We start from the raw sequence: 18151 nt of genomic DNA, 5'->3' as shown, positions 1-18151 counted from the left end.
GTAAAAATGAGAAAAGAATGCATCTGGGCAGGGGTTGCCCGGAGAATGAAGTAAGCTGATATCCATCGAATACCTGAATACCTAGGTCAGCACCAGCCACGGTAAATAGCCTGGGTAAATAGCGGCTCTTCTTAATGATCTAGCCAAGGGTCCCATACTCCCCTTCCTCAATCCCCTTCAAGTTCAGGATGGACATGAAATCCACCCCACAGCCCTTCCAGCAGGCTTAGCTCCAGTGGACAGGCTGCACGGGTGTGAGCATGCTATGGGGGAGGGTGGGAGATGTTGACAGATTTGGCAAAGCTGGGGCAGAGGGAGGCAGGGAGGACTTGTATCTTCCATCTACAGTCTTGACTGGAAAGACAGGGGTTTCTGCCCTGGCTGGCGGGCCTAGGAAGGCACATCTATTCCTATCACCTCTTCCCCGGGAACTTGCTCCCTTTTCCCCTAGGCTAGGCTCCGCTGACCTCCCCTCACCAAGTCCATGTGCCATGTCAGGATTCCAGGAAGGCAAGTTAGACTTGACCTCATCTTTGGAAAGAAGCTCCCCAAGGTCACCTGGTTTCAAATTTCCACCCTCTCCCAGCATATTTCTCACTGTACATAGAAGTTCGCCAACACCCCCCACACCCCTACCATTGATAAATCAGATAAAGAAGAATCAGGTAAAGCGGTACAAGGGTATAGAGGGGGGCCTGGGGAAGACCACAATTGAGTAAGAAGGCAGATGGGCAGATATCTGTGCACACTTGCCTATTCTGTGTTATACTTACCATCAGGCAAGCAAGACTTCTATCCCACTTCAATCATTTGAGTCCTAAAATGAGGACTGCAGAGGGCCGCTATCAGAAAATGTAAAGGCCATCTAAAAGTATGCCCTGATATATGAATCTTCTCAACAACACCCCTAAGCTATGCTTAAATGCCTTCCAGGATGGGGATCTCATTACCTCAAAAACTCAACCCTCTGCACAGTTCTGATTTACATTGGATCAATATCTGTCTCTGCCTGCCAGTCCTAATGTCTTGCCTTGGGACAGAATGGGACAAATCTAATCCCTGTCCCTGAGGCTACAGCCTGGGCCACTCTTTCAGTCAACAGCTGTGATGCACACTTCCCCTCCTGGCTGAACACACCCTCCTCTTCTGCCCATTTTCCCACAGGAAGAACTCTCAATCTGTTGGGGCAAACAGTTCCTAGTCCCTTTGCCACCTGTTTATTGGGAATTTGTCCCACTTGAGAAGCAGAGGCAACTGTGGTTGGGATAGACGTGACTTTGCCAGGGCCCTAGGGGAAAGCCCCGCTCATGGAATCCCAAGTAGCCAAGCTGAGTGCCTGGTGCCCACTTGCCCCTTCTTCCCCAGCACCTCCTAGACCTCAAGGTTATTATTGCCAGAGAAAAGAAAAAGTTGCCATACCAGGCCACCCATTCCCCCACCCCAACACATCTATTCCTATCACCTCTTCCCCGGGGCCTTGCTCCCTTTTCCCCTAGGCTAGGCTCCGCTGACCTCCCCCTGCCAAGTCCGTGTGCCATGTCAGGTTGCCAGGATGTGGTTCTCAGCAGGGTTCCTTCCCCAGGCCCTCATTCACTGGGCTGCCGGAGCCTGTCCCAAGAGGTAGCTGGCACTCTGGACATCAGCAAGGTAGCAGGCAGCCAGGAATTACTAGAACATAGTGGGTTTCAGGGTACGATTCTGTAGGAAGAGTTAAGGGCAGTGCCATCAGGGCTCTCTGAAAAGAGTTCCTGCAGAGCCCTTCCCGTGTGGACCTTCTGAGCCCCTAAGAGCCAATGAAGAAGGCCAGGAGACCTAGTGGGGGCCTGCCCTCCTGTCCTGTGTCCAGTTGCCCAGCCTGCACCCCACCAGACACTACCCCAGGCTCCTGTCACCTGAAGATGTTTTGACACTACTTTCCATGCCTGCAAGATGGGAGGGAGATAAGTAGCCTAAGAGGGGCCATATGGAAACTGACATGAGGCACGTCGCTGATGGGGTGTGGGAACGGGACTTTGGGAACTAGAATTGTCCTCTAATAGGACATGAGCCTACTTGCCCAGGGACATCAGGTCAGCCTAGGGAAGGCCTTTAATGGGGGAAGAGAGGCTTGGGTTCTATCCCAGGCTCTGCCGTTAGCCAACTGTGTGACTTTGGGCAAATCACTTTTCCTTGCTGAACCTCAGCTTTGAAAACTGGGCCCTTAAGGAAGCATGAGTGCCTGTTCTGCACCAATGCAGACCAAGCTAGGGAGGGCAGGGGAGGGGCCTGGGCTTGCGTGTGCTGCTGTGTCGAGCACTAGGCCCGGCACCAGTGGACTGTAGGCAGAACAGCAGACTCGGATTCTGATGCCAGACCCTGTCTCTGCTTGACTCATCATGTCACCTTAAGCATGTCACTTCTCTGTTCCAGTTCTCAGTTTCCCCTTTAGAACAACGAGGAGGCTTGACAGGTATTCCTGGGGGCCCTCCCACCTCTGCTGTTGTAAAGGTCTACTCTGTCACCCTCACTCCTTTTGGTCCAGATTCCTGTTCACTAGCAACCGTCCTCAGGCAGCCAGTGGCTATCCCACTGGGATATCCCATGCATGGGGCGTCCGGTGGGAACTGGGAGGCTCTTGTACAGGTACCTCGACCCCAACTGAGGAGTGCAGGAGACCAAGAATGTTGAGCACCAGGGTGGGAGTTAGTCCTTCCCCTACCAAGGCAGCTCATTCTGCAATCGAAATTACTCCACCCCGCCCCAGGTAGGCTGGGCCAAAGAACCCAAATTTAGGGGAAATGCCTGAGCCAGTTTCAGCCTTCCCAGAAGCCAGGCTCAGTTTGTGACTTCCAAGAGTTTTGGGGGAAAAGCCCAGTGAGGAAGATGCTGCTGGCCTGGCTGAATGTCAGGAGCCTGTGTCCCTCCTGGAAGGAACCAACCAGAAAACCTGGTGCCTTCTGCTTCTCAGTCCCTGTCCCTTGCCCAGATTTTCCTATCTGTTAAGGACAGAAGCATCCTCCCTGACTCCATCCTTGAAAGGACTCAGAGGCTCCAGGAATAGACATCCTTTTAAACCAAGGGAACTTTGGCTGTGTTAAACACCAGCCACCTTTGTTTAACGCTGCCACCTCCTGTCTGACTTCCCTCCCAAGTGGCAGCTGCTACCCTTTAAGGCATTAGAACCACCAATATTGAGGTCTTCTTGGCATATTTCTAACTACTAACCACTGGTGAGGGTCTCTGGGTCACCAGGGAGCAGACAGAAACGAGACAGAAACCAAGAGAAAAGTAGGAACCAACTACTTAAGTATCTCCTTGCCATTCCACAAGTTGAGGTTTTTCTTGTCTGCCAAGCCTCCTAGTTGAGAGAGAAAGAGAGAGAGAAAGAGAGAGAAGCCATGCAAGGAAGGAAAGGAGAGATGGAAAGAGGCAGAAGAATGGAGAACAGGAGAGAATGAGGCCTGTCTGGGACAGTGGAGCCCCCAGCCAGGGGGTCGCCTTTGGTCCTAAACTTCTTAGGGCTGCTTTGGCACATGTCAATAGGATCCAGCAGTATGTAGATGGGACACGAGCCGCCTGAACCTTCCCACAGCCACCCTTCTCCATGAATTGCATGAGGGCAGACTCTGACCGGCTGTCATCATTCTTCCTGAGTCCAGAGGAGGCAAAAGAGATATCTGTCTAATCCAACACTGTTGGGGAACAGAGCAGGAAGGATGGCCTGTCTGCCCATGCAAAGAACAAGCAACATCCGTGGGACAGTCAGCCTTGGGAGCTTCCAGGGTTGTCTTCATCCCCAAAATAATGGAGAGCCTTCCAAGAAGTAGGTGTTTAGCCACGCTGCCCCAAAGTGGGCAGTCCCCAGGGGGTTGGGGAAGGCAAAAGGATGAAACATCCATAACAAATGTGGGGTACACAACCTTACCCTTGTAAGGCAGGGGCGCTGAGGCCCTCAGATGCTGGAGATCGGGCAGCACCAATGGGATTACCAGGAAAGGAGCACCTGGGGTTCAGTCAAGATCCTTGCGAATCTTCAGCCTACCCTGCCCTGCACCCCTGAAGAAAGCCACACTCGAGGGATTTTCAGGGGAGACAGTTTATTGTTGCCAGTAGACCCAAACAATAAGACAAATTGCAAAAGAAAGTCAGTCTGCTCCCAAAAGCAGATACATCCCAGCAGTCGGGTCATAGAGGGCCAGCTCAGTTTCTCTCCCCTTCCGACCACCCCTTCCAGCCTCTCGATAGCACACACAAGCGAGAAAGTGCGTAAGTAGTTGGGTTTTCCCCTCCAAGTGTACAAAGTCCAAGAACATTCCAAAATTTGCCTTTGGTGAATCAACTCGAAACACTGAGAAGTGATTACACATACACACACACACACACACACACACACACACACACACACACACACACAGTGTAACTTCTGGGGTGGGTGTGGTGAGATGTTTGATATTTGTATATATAATATAGCTATACCTATAGAGACTATGTACAGTGCATCAGCAAGCTTCAATAAAGGAAGACTCCAGCAAGAGGCACAGCAAGAGACACAGGCTGCCCATCCTTAAGACATAAGTAGGAAGGAAGATTTCTCGCTTCATCACCCGTGAACTGCACCAAGCCATTCCTATGGCCTGGGACTATCCTTTTGGACCTGCCCAGTATTTTCAATTGTCTGTCTGCTTAACCTGACCTTGTAACTATTTACCAGCCCAACCTCCCCAAGGAGACTCGCAAAGAGAAATATGGATCCCATCAGCTTTTCCTTTTTATAAACTGGAACTGTGATGAGTCCATAGCTAGGAGGCAGATAGCAATTTCCAAAGCCAGTTCCAAGGCACCTCAAGGCATTTCAGTCCTGAAAAATTGTGCTTTGTTCTTATAAGCTAAATCCCATGGGTTAGCCAGCCCGTCTCTCTGTGCAGTGGCCCTTAATTAGGAGGAAAAGACAGATGGGGGGTGGGGTGAGGTGCTGAGAGAGCAGGAGAGGCTGGAGCAGTTGAGAGTCAGCAGACTGAAACCAGCAGAGCGTGGTGGTGGGAACCTGCAGCCAGAAGCTGGGATCGAGCCCCACGGTAGGAAGAGGAGGAACTTGTCAGCGTAAGTTAGGAAGCAGGGTAGCTGTGGAAATGGCCGCCGTGGAAACATCACACTGATTTTCCGCCTCTACCTATAGAAGCCCCATTTTGCTCCCGATCTCACCACCCTGGGGGAGACAGCTCTGAATCCTCTGGAGGAGAGTCTAAGACGCTCCAGAATAAAATGCGTATGAGGGCAGAGCACCTGGGGCAGAGATGGCTCCTGACCCAGCCCCATCTGCTGGGGCCATGAGGCCCCTGAAGAGACATTGCTTTCCCTGGGCCCCAGTTGGTCAGGGCAGAGGGAAAAAGAAGACTCCAGAAATCTTGGGCTTCTTGATGGAGAGTTAGAACTTCTCAGAATACACTAGGAAAGCCCGCAAATAATTCCCCTAAAAGTTAATGGATCCTGGAAAAAGATAAGATGCCAACATCAGCACAGATCCTCACTCATCCTGGGAGAGAAGGACACTTAAAGGGTGACCAAAAAAACAAAATCTGCAAGCTGCAGAAATGTAGACAACCACTCTTGGTCCCAGCTGGCATGACGTGCCCACCACCCACCTCTCTGCCCCCAGCTGGCAGGCTCAAGGATGGGCAGCGTCCATCTGCTGCAGGCATCCCGGTAGCTTAGCCCACCCCTGTTGGCAGTGTGTTGATTGGCAGTTAGGTACTGAGCTGATTAGTTTAGCATTTCCAGATGGGCTTGACTCACCTCACACAGGTGTTACCAGGCTGCTTGCCCATGCCCCACTCTGCACCCACTCTGCCTGGCCTCTGTATCCTTGACCCTGTTATATTGCCCCTCTTCCCTGCTGGGTGTCCCTTCCCAGGGTTCAGATTCTAGAATCTCTTCATCTTCCCCAACTGTAGCCTTGGAAGCAGCGTCTTGCAGAAGTGGAATTAGATGCACCAAAAAGTTAATCTTGGTCCCTACAGTGCTGACCTGGCAGTCCCCAATGCTTATGGCTTTGTGTATATCCCTGGTGCCCCACACAGTGCCTGGCACATAATAGATGCTCAATAAATGGTTGCTGAATTGAAGCAAATTAAGCTGGATCTCCTAGATGATATTTCTCTCTCCCCAAATTGGCCATGTGAGGGGCAGAGGCAGGGATTGGTCCCTGAGACTGTCACTGTCCTGCCTCCACCCCCTTTCCTCAGACTTATTCCCTACCCTGGGCACCTGACTGACTCCCTGAGCAGGGGTGGGGCTGAACTCCTGGAAAGGCTGGGAAGTGCTAGAGCAGGGAATGGGGCATTGCCAGCAGCTGCGCCCTTCCCACTCTGGCTCCCTCCCTCCCTGCTTCCCTCCCGATCCTCCTTAGCCTCAGTTAGAGGGGCTGGGCTCCTGGGAGAGGGGTAGGGCTAAAGGAGCCCATCCCTCCACCTCGCCCCATCAAGAACCAGGCCCCAGAAACCCCTCCCACTGGAAAAATGATGGCTCTGTTGATCCAAACTGGAGACTGAGGAGCCAGAGAAGACGGCAGGACCCTGTTTCTGTCTGTTGGAACCTCAGTTTCCCCCATCTGTAAGTGAGTGACTTGGCTAGTTGATCTCTGAGGGTCTTCCAAGGTCATGTTCTCAGAGGCAGTGTTTCTGTCTCTTGCTCCTTCTCTCATGCCTAATCAATTTCCATTGAATGTGAGTGTAATGGCAGTGATGGTCAGCTCCCCACAATTGCCACTTTTTTTTTTGAGATGGAGTCTCTCTGTCACCCAGGCTGGAGTGCAGTGGCGCGATCTTGGCTCATTGCAACCTCTGCTTCCTGGGCTCAAGCGATTCTCCTCCCTTAGCCTCCAAGTGGCTGGGATTACAGGCATGCACCATGCCCAGCTAATTTTTGTATTTTTAGCAGAGATGGATTTTGTCATGTTGGCCAGGCTGGTCTTGAACTCCTGACCTCAGGTGATCCACCCACCTTGGCCTCCCAAAGTGCTGGGATTACAGGCGTGAGCCACTGTGCCTGGCCCACAATTGCCACTTTTGTCCCCACAAAGGGAGTTGTTGGGAGAGGAGCAAGTAGCGTGGCTGCAGATGGGACAGGGTCGACGCTGGGGTCTCAGGCTCCAGGGCCTCCCTCATGCCGACCTCAGGCTTTCCCTTCCCTCTGTAGCCAAAAGCCAAGTGGAAACCCTGCTGAGGGGAACTGGGAGAGTTCTCACTGAAGTCCCAAATAAAGCTTCCCCACCCTGTGCTCGGCCTCCTCATTTCCCAGCCTTGGCTGCCCCTTCCCAGGCGAGAGTAGTCACGCCATGGAGAAGGTAGAGCCTGTAGCAACCTCCATTCACCATGAAGCTCACCCCTCAGCCCCTCGGCTGACTTTGAAACTGGCCTCTGTCGGTGGGTACCCCGCTGTGGAACACCGCCCCCTACCTGAAGCTGCTCTTCCAGTTCTGGCCTCATCCAGAGTCCCAAGGGTTAGGAGCCAATGGGAGCCCCAAGGAGGCCACTAGCAATGGAAACGAGGGCCCAGCACGGCCTCCTGGGCCAGGGCGCATGTCCAGCTTTGCCCGCAGCCCCAGCTTTCCTTCAGTGCCCTGGAATGCACAGTCGCCCCTTTAACATACCCCTCCAGGTTTCAGGAACTCCAGCCTGATGGCTGCTCTGGGCTGGGAGCAGGGGAGGAGCACAGCTGTGCCAGGCCAAGGCCGCCCTGAGGGAGCTCTATCAGCACAGGAAAGCCCTCTCTCCCTACCAGGCCCTCTCTGAAGCCACTGTCAGGCCAAGCACTGGGCAGGTGGACAGCGGCCCCTCCTCCACCCCTGCCCACCCACTCCCTTCTCTCTGGGGACCTTCACACATGCCTCCTGCCTCCTCCCAGGGACTGACAGGTGGGAGCCCCTTCTCTCCTCTCCCCAGGGCCCACACGTCCCAGAGCATGGCAGGTTTCTCAGATGGAAGAGAGTGGGTCACTCTTGGTGCAGGGCGGGAGATACAAACTGGGGGGTTCAGGAGGCCCCAGGTAGGCCCTGGGGTCCTAGGTCACGGGATGCACACCAAGAGCAGGCAGGCAGGGTCACTGTACAGGGCGGATCGGAAGGAGACGGGACGCGGGAGGCTGCATGGCTGCCCACCCACTACTTGGCGCCATCATCTGCATTGCCCTCGCCGTCTGTCTTGCCCTCCTCCTCAGTCTTCAGGTCATCTGTGCTCAGCTTCTGCTCTTTTTTTCTCCTCACGCACTTGACCACCATCAGCACCAGGATGACCACAGCCAGGAAGCCCCCGACGGAGGCACCCACAATCACGGCCACAGTGGAGTCCCGCTCAGGGGGCTCTGGAAAGAAAGCAGGGCCACTGAGCACCAGGGCCGGCAAAAGGGCCTCCTCCACCACCCCACTCCCCTGTGGCATGCGTGGAGCCATCCTGGCTTTCCTGTCTTTAGCAAAGCCAAAAAGCAATCCAGGTGACTGACCCTGAAGCGCCCCTGCCCCCAAATCCCAGGACACTCAAAGCCCTCAGAGGAGGTAGGGTGATAAAGTATTTAAAAGCATTAACTTTAAGATCAAACAGACCTAAATTTGAGTCCTAATTGTACAACTTATGAATTGTGTGACCTTAGGTAACCTAGCGTGTCTAACCTCAGTTTTCTAACCTATGAAATGGGGATAACAATCGTACCTCCCTCATAAGGTTTTTATGAGGAAAAGATAATGCATAAACAGACCTTAACCCGAGGGCTGAGACACAGAAGTACCCAACAAATGAAAGCCGCCACATCGCTGTCATTGTTACTGTTGTCATTTGAAACAGGGTCTTGCTCTGTTGCCCAGGCTGGAGTGCAGTGGTGTAATCAAGATTCACTGCAGCCTCGACCTGCTGGGCTTAGGTGATCCTCTCACCTCAGCCTCCCAAGTAGCCGGGAGTGCAGGTGTGAGCCACCATGCCCAGCTAATTTTTGCATTTTCTGTAGAGATGGGGTTTTGCCATGTTGCCCAGGCTGGTCTCGAATTCCTGAGCTCAAGCGATCTACCTGCCTCAGCCTCCCAAAGTGCTGTGATTACAGGTGTGAACCACCACACCCCGCCCCATCCTCAAGAGCAGCATCATAGTCTATATCATTACCTGGACTCTCTGGGACATGTTCCCAGGTCCTTGAGGACGAGAGGGAAGAAAATGGATGCTTTCTATGCAGCACAAGGTTTCTCCCACCCTCAGGAGGGCACCACCTCTCCACAGTGCCCTGAGCTGATGCTGTGGACAGCAGGTGGGTGGGGAAGGTCAGGGCCCCGCAGCTGGCACCCCAGCCCTCACCTTCCATAATGACCTCCAGGTGGATCTTGCCGTGGCCACGGTGGCGGTCAGGTGGGTTCATGATGTAGCAGTTGTAAATGCCCTTGTCCTCCAGCTGCACGTTTCTCAACATCACGGACACATCGTACTTGCTGGGGTGCCCCGAGAACTCCACGCGGTCTTGAAACCGCTCCAGCTTCAGGTTAATGATCTTCATGCGGAACTGGAGGAACTGAGGACGGGGCAAGGGACAGGATGGGCGGCTGGATGAGCAAGGAACTACAAGGACAGTGGGGATGCCCCCATCCGCTCTTTTCCTGGGGAAGAGAAGCCGTTACCTCCAGGGGGCACCTGTGGTGTGCAGCACACCTGTGTCAAAGCTCCAGAGCACGCAGCCCACCCAGGGTCCTCTGGGGCCCTGGTCCAGTGCAGGGGCCGGTGGTGGGACAAGGGGCTTCGTGCTGCGGGGCTCCTGCCTCCTCCCCCAGCCCCGCCTCCAGCCCAGGACTCACCATCTCCTCCGAGCAGTTGTTGCACTGCTGGTAAGTCCAGTTCAGGGAGAACTGCTTGTGGTTTACCTTGTAGCAGGAGTTGAAGGTGCAGGGCAGGCGGGCGTCAGAGCCATTGAGGACGTTGAGGATGGGAGGTACTGTGACCTCCATGCTCTGTCCTGGTGGCACTGCAGATGAAGCCACAAGCTGTGAGGAGTCTGGATGAAAGGGCTGGGGAGAGCCAAGCCCCCTGTGCCTGGGGGGTGTTGGGGGATGAGGCAGCACGGAGCTACAGGCGGGGAACTGGGTCCTTGACAGCTCCAGTTAGTCAGGAGGTGGGAGTTACTGTTATTTGCAAAAGAGTCTCACTCTGTTGCCCAAGCTGGAGTGCAGTGGTGTAATCATGATTCACTGCAGCCTCGACCTGCTGGGCTTAGGCGATCCTCTCACCTCAGCCTCCCAAGTAGCCGGGAGTACAGGTGCAAGCCGCATGGAATTGGGCTTTGTTCTTCCTGGCCGGGGCCCGCTCAGCCTCCCCAGTTTGAACTTCTGGAGTGGGAAGGCACTTGGGACACCAGATGTGGTCTTTGGGGCAAAATGAGGTGGCAGAGCAGGTAGGGGAGGAGAGGGACCAAATCATCACATCATCTGTCAAGCCAGGGGCAGCCAAATGGCCCCAGCATTTTCTAGAACCACGGCTGGGTGACCCCCCACCACTTGCCCCAGTTCTGTCACATGCTGGCAGAAGACCACGGACAGGGGGGTTCCCTATGCTTGCCCCCTTATTCTCACCACTTCTAAACATCTTTGTTCGGCCAAAGCCCTTCCCCTTCCAGCTGAAACTGCAGGGCTCCCGCAGTTCTGTTCTCAGGACAGCAGTGTGAGAACAGCTGGAGATTTGGAAGGCCTCGATCTCCATATCCCAAGGACAGAGCAAAGCTGTGTGCCAGCCCAGCCCAGCCCAGCCCCTACTTTCCTCAGGCTTGTGACAGACAGGAAAGAGGGCAGACAAGCCGTGGGGGAAGAGGTGCCCCAGAAGAAGAGGCACCATTCCAAGGACCAACTGATGGGTCTGCAGGGACAGGAGTCCCTCTCAGAGATGTCTGAGAGACACCACAGCAAGGAGCTGCCACAGGCAGGCAGGGTGACGAGACAAAGGCCAGGAGCCCTTGGTGCTGGGGCTGAGAAAGGCCTGTCCCACTGTGATATTCTAAGCTGGACAGAGCCTACAGGGAGGCAAGTGAGGGGCCTGGGGCACGATACTTAAGGGGTATCCACTCTCTGGTCATGGAAATACCTCCTTAAATGTCACGCCAGGCACCTCACTGGACTCACCGGAGTCCAAGATTCTCTGCCTGTATCATCAAAAACCTTATCTCAGAAGATTCCTCTTCTTTATGGAAGATAAACAGCAGTGTTCAGCACCATTCAGTCACTCATTCATCAAATATTTCTAAATCACCAACTGTGTGCCAGGCACCTGGTCTAGGCCCTGGGGGCTACTGCTGTGAACAAGACAGGCAGGGTCACTGCGTCATGAAGCTTGTATTCTGGGGAGAAGGATAGACGTCAACAAGGAAAAACATCATGGAATTGTAGATGGAGATCCACGGCAAGGTAGAGGGGCATTGTTTGATGTCGGGTGGGCAGGGAAGACAGCTCTGTGCCCCCCTGAAGTGAGGGAGGGAGTGAGCCCGTTGAGGTTTTGAGGGAGCCAAGCTCCCAGGCAGGGGTACTCCCAGGGGCCAAGACCCAGTGGCTGGGAGGAGTTCCGTGTGCCTGAGGCAGAGGGAGCAGAGTGACCGAGGGGGTGAATGGTGAGACTTGAGGCCCAAGCATTGGGCATGGGCCAGCTCACAGAGGCTTGTGGGCCAGGATGCGGAATTAGTTTACTCTTGGACTAACTAATAGGAGGTCGCTGCAGGGTTGGGGAGTGTGGGGGCCGCGGGGAGGCTGTCCAGCCTGATAGCGGCTGATATGGGAACAGCATAGACAAGGGGATGCGACCAGACTTGGGTTCAATCCCAGCTCTGGCATTAGAAGCTGGGAGAGTGAGGGCTGCTCTTTTGTAAAATGCAGATGGTGACACCTACCTCCCAGGGTTGTCTTGATAATGAAAATAAGCAGAAAATAGGCAAATGGTAGCTGCCGTTGTCCTCCATTCTCCCTTGCTGCCTTGTAAACAGGAAGGGCTTCTAGAGGAGCCTCTGGCCTGGCCTAAGGGTACCTTGGAGACTGCCCCCCTCCAGCTAATCCATAGGAATTGGCGAACAGCACTGGGCGGGGCAGGGCTCCTATTTTTCAAACTGGCTTTTTTTTTTTTTTTTTTTTGTGCACAAAGCTGCAGGGCCCCACCCCAGAAGCCCGAGCCCTGCAGCCTGTGCGCAAGGGAATCAACGTCTGCCTGGAGCATCCTTCTGCCAGCCCAGCCCCCCAGCCCAGCGACCCCGGCAAGTAGCAGGACTTAAGCACCAGAGATTCTCTGAACTGGCAAAAGCCCTGGATTGGGGGGTAGGGATGGGGACCTCACCTGTCCTCCAACCTGGGTGACAAGTGTCACCATCTGCGTTTTCTAGAGGAGGAGCCCAGGGCGGAGGATTCCAGGTGTCAGCTTAAGTGCTCATTAAGGAAGTTGGGACTGGGGAGGCTGAGTGGGCCCCTGCCAGGAAGAACAAAGCCCAATTCCATCTCCTGCACTTTCATCGCCATTCGGAAAGCATCTGGCACTGCACCAGCCAGGGAGGAGGTGTGCAGAAAATGCCAATAGCACCCCCATCTGCAGAGGCCCAGGGCTCTGAGGGAAAGCATTCACAGCGCTTGTCCTGAGCTTACCTCCCATCCCAGGACTGTCCTGCCCCTCTGGCCCTTCCCTTGGAAGGTCGGTCACCTTCCCAGGGGCTCCCCAGGCCAAACAGTCAGCGTTCTGTGAAGCCGAGCTGACCCTGTGCGGGCCTCTGCCCCACACCAAGCCCAAGGCTCCGCTCCAGATTAGAACTTGAACCCCACGATCTCGAAGGAGCTAGCACCCTGCCGTGGGGGAAGGCAGGATAGAGAGGAGTGCGGGGGCGACTTTTTTGGCCGGCAGGACTGGGGCAGCCGGAGAGGTGCAATGCGGGCTCCGGCTCCCCACCCTGCAGCGCGGCACTGCAGAAGGCACTGCAGAAGGCACCGCAGAAGGCACCGGGCGGAACACGCGTGCCCTCTAGTGGTCACAGAGGTCAAACGTCAAGTTTCATCCTGCGGAGCGAGCTAGGGCTGGGAGTTGGGGGATCCCCAAACCAGAGAAAGCCAGAGCTTAGAGCTGAGATCAGAAACCGTAGCTCCAGCCCCACTGTTTTGCCGGTGAGGAAAGAGAGGTCATGAGCGCCACACGCAGAGAATAAGGACAAGCTGAGGCCAGAGTCATGGTTCCTGGCCCCTAATCCAAGATCCCCACGTGAGCCTGTGGCCTCACCAGAATCCCAGCAGCTCTAGGCTGCTCGGCCTCAGACCTTCCGCCAGTCCGGGGCCCTCATTAAACATGAGGGGACCATGGTTCAACAAAGTCAGAGCTGTGAGCCAAACTCTGGTCCCTTGATTAACTCTCCTGCTTCGGGAAAGCACCCGAATGCACGGCCAAGGCCACAGAAAGGACTTCATCATAATCACAAACCCTTACAAAATGCTTACAAGGAGCCAGGCACTTGTTTAAGAACTCTATGTATATCCCCTCATTTAATGCTCACAAAACGCTGTTATCACTCCTACATTCCGGATGAGGAAGACGGAGCACAAAGAATTTACGGGAAGAGCCCAAGTTCACGGCTAGTAAGAGGCGAAGCTTGAATCTGAAGCCAGACTGCCCGGCTCCAGACAGGTTGAAGCTGAGTGGGGAAGTGATCCCCATTCCAAGGCATCAGGGGACCATACCTCTTGCTGACTACATGGCAGGTCCAACTCCAGTCAGGCCAGCCAGCAGGGAATGGACTCATTTAAAGGAACCTCCATACAAAGTGGCGGGGCGGGACCCACAATCTTCCTGGTCATCCCATTTGAGGCCAGGTCTGGGGCCTGTGTCTCCTGACTTTCAACTCACAGAAGGGAAATAATCATCCACAGGCTGTGGCTTCTGATCTTAGATCCAAAATCTCAGCATCGCCGACTCCCCCCCCCCCCCCCCCCCTCCCCCCCCCACTCCCGCTGTCTCCAAGGCACATCTGGACCCCTCAGGCCTGGTGTCATCCACTGTTCTAGCTAGCCCACCTTGCAGAGACTGTGAACATTTGCTCATCTGCCAGATGCTATCTCTTGCAGAGACTGGAAGTTAATTTCTTCACTCCTCTTTCCACTCTACAGCAACCTATGAGGTAATTATTTTCTTCTTGGTTAAAAAAAAAAAGTGTGTAAACAGGGCAGTTTAGACACTAAAAAGTGTCTCTGGGGCAGCCGCTGCCTCCCAGGTGAGTATGGCATCCAGCCCTTATATCCGCACCTGAGCTGCCTTAGCACCCAGACCCATCCTGCTCCAGGGTCTCCCCAGCCCCAGCCGCTCTAGTCCATCCCCAGGCATCCAGGAGCAACACACCCTCATCACGCTTCACCTCCAACACCTACCCACTGCTTTCCAGATTGAGTCCAGGCTCCTGGGCACAGCTTCCAAGCCCTTTGCCATCTGGGACCAACCTATACCCTAGCCTCATCTCCTGCCAGTCTCTGTCTCCCCAGGTCCCCTTCACTCCAGTGACCCTCAGTTCTGATTTTTGTGAAAACACCTTCCTTGCCTCCTTCATGCCTTTGCACATATTTTGCTTCAGGTTGGGAAGCTCATTTGCCCTCCTGCCCCTGGGACCCTCTTACTTATCCTTCAGGTCCCAGCCCACAGGGCATAGCCTCAGTGGCTCTCCCCAGTGTCCTTGTCCTCACCCCAAGCCTGTTCCTATCTCTTCCACATGACGAGGGCAGACTAGCAGGATAGTTAACCTCCCAGAGATTCTGTTTCCTCATCTGTAATAGAGAGGACGATCAGAGCCCAGCTTCCTAGGGCTGTCTTAGGGCTGAAATGACTTACTACCCGTATGGAGCTCAGCACGGTGCCTAGCACACAGCCTGGACAAAAGCTAGCTGTGACTGTGATTCTCATTGTTGCTGTTATTGTTACCATACATACAATGTTCTCTTTTATTACTTGTTTTCCTGAAGAGGCTCTGGGGAACCGATTCTTATTCATCTGGGTGTCCCTGACACTCAGGACAGTATATGACACAGAGTGAGGACTCAATAAAGTCTGCCAAAGGAAGAAAACACAGCTTTCTTTCCATGTCTGGGTCCCTGCAGCCTTAAGCAGCAGATATGTGCAATGGATGAGAATGAGGACCGGACTTCACTTTCTTCCTTCTTTTTTTTTTTTTTTTTTGAGACAAGGTCTGGCTCTGTTGCCTGTGCTGGAATACAGGGGTGTGATCACAGCTCGCTGCAGCCTTGAACTCTTGATACTCCTACCGCAGCCTCCCGGAGCAGTTAGGACTACAAGCACACAACGCTATGCCTGACTCATTTTTCTTTTTTTTCTTTTCTTTCTTTTCTCTTTTTTGTAGAAACAGGGTCTTGCTATGTTGCCCAGCCTGGTCCCTAACTCCTGGCCTCAAGCAGTCCTCCCACCTCGGCCTCCCAAATCGCTGGGATACAGGCGTGAGCCACTGTTCTCAGCCCAGACTCCCCTTTCTATGCCTCCCCTAACATAATACATACCTTTGGTAACCAGGCCAGTGACTATGGAGTCAACAGTCTCAAGAAAAACTTGAGGGAAGTCCAATCACTTGAATTGTTTCTAGCTAAAACTAGACTTGTATGCTTCTGTCTGGGGTAGAGCCAGTTGCCCACCTGCCCTTTCTCTTTGCCACCTCCTCGGTCATTCCCACAAGCCCAACCCGACACAGTCCCCTCCCTTGTCACTTGTGGCATCCTCTGTCCTGGGAATCGATGCTACTGCAACACCACCGAAGTTCCGTTGTCAACTCAGCCCTCAGCATTGGAGTGCCAGGGGCATGCCTCATCACGGCACCAATCAAGGTCAAGTTCAAAGTCCCCACTCCTTCATCCTCTCCCACTCAGGTTTGCAGAAGCTTTAGCTTCTTCCCACCACCATCTCCCAGCCCCAATACTCAGACTTCTTCATCCCAGGCTCCATCTTCCCCTAGACTGTGCCCTGGCCCAGGGGGCAGTCACTGAACCCCCTTTCTATCTTTACGTAGCTAAGGCTCTCACCAGATGGCTTCCCTCCTGCAGGAAGCACTTGAGGCAGGAGACCTGTTGTCCAGCTGGGGCGCCTTACAACAGGCCACTTGCCCAACTCCTTCTCCTTCAGCCTGTCCTGAGACTCTGATTAGGTATTGTTAACACAGCAATGCCATTTCCTGAACATTGGGGGCAGTGGAATCCAACGTTTAAGAGAATGTGCTGAGATCAGGCACAGGGAGTTCAAATCTCAGCTCCCCTGTTTACAGTAGTCAGGTAACCTTACTGGGCAACTTATGTAGCTTCTCTGTGCCTCTGTTTCCTCCCTGTAACCTGAGTGTAATAGAATCCACCTCCGTCAATGGCTGTGAGTGCTAAACAACATACGCAGCTCGTGGGCCCATGGAAGCATTCTTAAGTTAGCCATTGCTGAGTTCCTGCCGTGTACCGGGTCACAGACACGCCAGGAAGTAGGCATTCTTTAGTTTACCTGGGAGAGAACTGAAGCTCAGAGGGGTTGTGTAACTTGCCTGTGGTCATTCCGTAAATGACAAAGGTGGCTTGAAACCTAGGTCCTGCTCTGATGTTAATATGCCAAGTAACTCAGCAAAGCAGGCTGGCAGGGCATCCGCACTGCCTGTGGTTAGAATCCTACCCCACACCCAGCGCATCACGCCACAGAAAGACAGAGGCTTTGCGATGGGGAATATTCCCATCAACAGTCCTTGGATTTGACTCTCAGCAGCTGCTCCAGCAATGAGTAAGTTTAGGAGCAAGAATGAAACTCTACAAAGCAGGCTTGCAAATAACTTTCTAGCCCACCTCCCCACTGGGAAGTCTCTGAGTGGTCGAATACAAAATTAATATTTGGGGCCACTTGACAGGACAGTCTGCAAGACTGCGCTGGGCAGTTCTGAGGCTGGATTTAAAGGGCCGCAACCTCGCTCAGCCCATGGGTTCCAATTTTTCCTGAATCTCTACACCTGGCCCCTCCTCCATTCCATCCGGCCCAAGCCAAAGGTGCCTTCTCCATCAGTGCATGCCTCAGCAGGTCTCCTCCCTACCCAGATATCATTCCCCAAGCCCGCTTCCCACCTACTCCCACACACGTTCCAACAGATCAGTGAGACTGCGTGCCAGGAAGCCAGACCCAGACTCAACTTTCTGCCGCAAGCTCCCCCACACACTCTCCTAATACCTGAAATCCACCAGAATCAAGGTTCCGAAAAGAAGCCCCTTTGGGGAGCAGTAAGTCCCAGTACCCCACATTTGCGGCAACAACAACAACAACGACAAAAATCCCTGGAGAGACTGCAGATCAGTCCACTCTCTGCCCCACCCCCACGTAGGTCCACTTAGGGAACTTCCAGAGCAGATTCACCTTCCTTGACAATGGTCAGCCCCCAGCAACACTCAGATCCCCTGACCCAACATCTCTGTGACCAAGTAGTCCCAGGGTTCTGCAGTCCCCAGCAGCGTCCCTTCCAGTCCCCAGCACCTCCCTTCCCAAGGACACAGAGGGAAGCGCTAGCAATGTCTCCTTTCCTGTCCCCTGCCCCCATCCTCTTCACATTGCGGCTACACTTCTGAACCCTCGGGAGCATGCAGATGTGAGTGAGTCTAACTTACCCAAAGAGAAAAAGAGACTGAGCCCCGTGAGACTGAAGGCAGGGCGAGGTAGCCAGGCATCTCTGTGCATTTTCAGAGACTGGGATGTTAGTCGGGTGGGCTAAGGGAGAGGGTGATTTGAGGGGGCGAGGACGACAAGGGAGGAATGGTTGGATGCTAAAAAAAAATGCACGGATGTACTTCAAAGACATATACAACATTAAGGAAGCTTTATTTCCATCTCTCTAATATGGCCGGCTTGTATGTTGCTGCTAAAAAGAGAGAGAGAGGGAGTGTGTAAAGGAGAGAGAGAGAGATGGTGGGGAGAGAAAAGGGGGGTGGGGTAAATATTGTGGTTGGTGGATTTCAAAAAGCAGGTGGGAGGGCATAAAAAAAAGTCTCTTTGAAAAGAACAAAATCCCAGAAATTTTTACCCTCTAAAACAAGAAAGTCGTTTTGAAAAAAATAAAATCCCAGAAATTTTTACCCTCTAAAATAAGAAATAATACAAACCCTGCATTTCTACTTCACTGGGATGATTGTTGG

General features: G+C 53.6%; 1 protein-coding gene across 2 annotated transcripts; it reads right to left on the bottom strand.

Annotated features, from left to right (window-relative positions):
• Positions 1 to 4057: 4057 nt before the first annotated feature.
• SCN2B (sodium voltage-gated channel beta subunit 2) lies at positions 4058 to 17933 on the bottom strand. Of its 2 annotated transcripts, none has more exons than XM_032285351.1 (4): positions 17627 to 17933; positions 9806 to 9972; positions 9315 to 9525; positions 4058 to 8337 (listed from the first exon to the last, which is right to left on the bottom strand). In XM_032285351.1, the coding sequence occupies exons 1-4, from the start codon at positions 17694 to 17696 to the stop codon at positions 8138 to 8140; spliced, it is 648 nt and encodes a 215-aa protein (XP_032141242.1). In that variant the 5' UTR covers positions 17697 to 17933; the 3' UTR covers positions 4058 to 8137. The 2 variants fall into 2 exon arrangements, with proteins under 2 accessions (XP_032141242.1, XP_032141243.1); XM_032285352.1 differs by lacking the exon at positions 17627 to 17933 and adding an exon at positions 17196 to 17220 and having other exon boundaries at positions 7104 to 8337.
• Positions 17934 to 18151: the final 218 nt, after the last annotated feature.

This window comes from Sapajus apella, unplaced genomic scaffold (assembly GCF_009761245.1).
Source record: "Sapajus apella isolate SASKATOON/1434 unplaced genomic scaffold, GSC_monkey_1.0 scaffold16, whole genome shotgun sequence".
NCBI lineage: Eukaryota > Metazoa > Chordata > Mammalia > Primates > Cebidae > Sapajus > Sapajus apella.
The sequence above is the reverse complement of the archived record's forward strand: the minus strand, read 5'-3'. Positions and strand labels throughout refer to the sequence as shown.

What these genes read in the sequence shown, in the direction of transcription:
- SCN2B (XM_032285351.1), bottom strand. Translation starts at nt 17,696, where the DNA reads ATGCACAGAGATGCCTGGCTACCTCGCCCTGCCTTCAGTCTCACGGGG. An exon ending in CAGTCTCTTTTTCTCTTTGG is followed by an intron (nt 9,973 to 17,626) that starts GTAAGTTAGACT and finishes CTTCATCTGCAG; the next exon opens with TGCCACCAGGACAGAGCATG. An exon ending in CCTGGAGGTCATTATGGAAG is followed by an intron (nt 8,338 to 9,314) that starts GTGAGGGCTGGG and finishes CTTTCTTTCCAG; the next exon opens with AGCCCCCTGAGCGGGACTCC.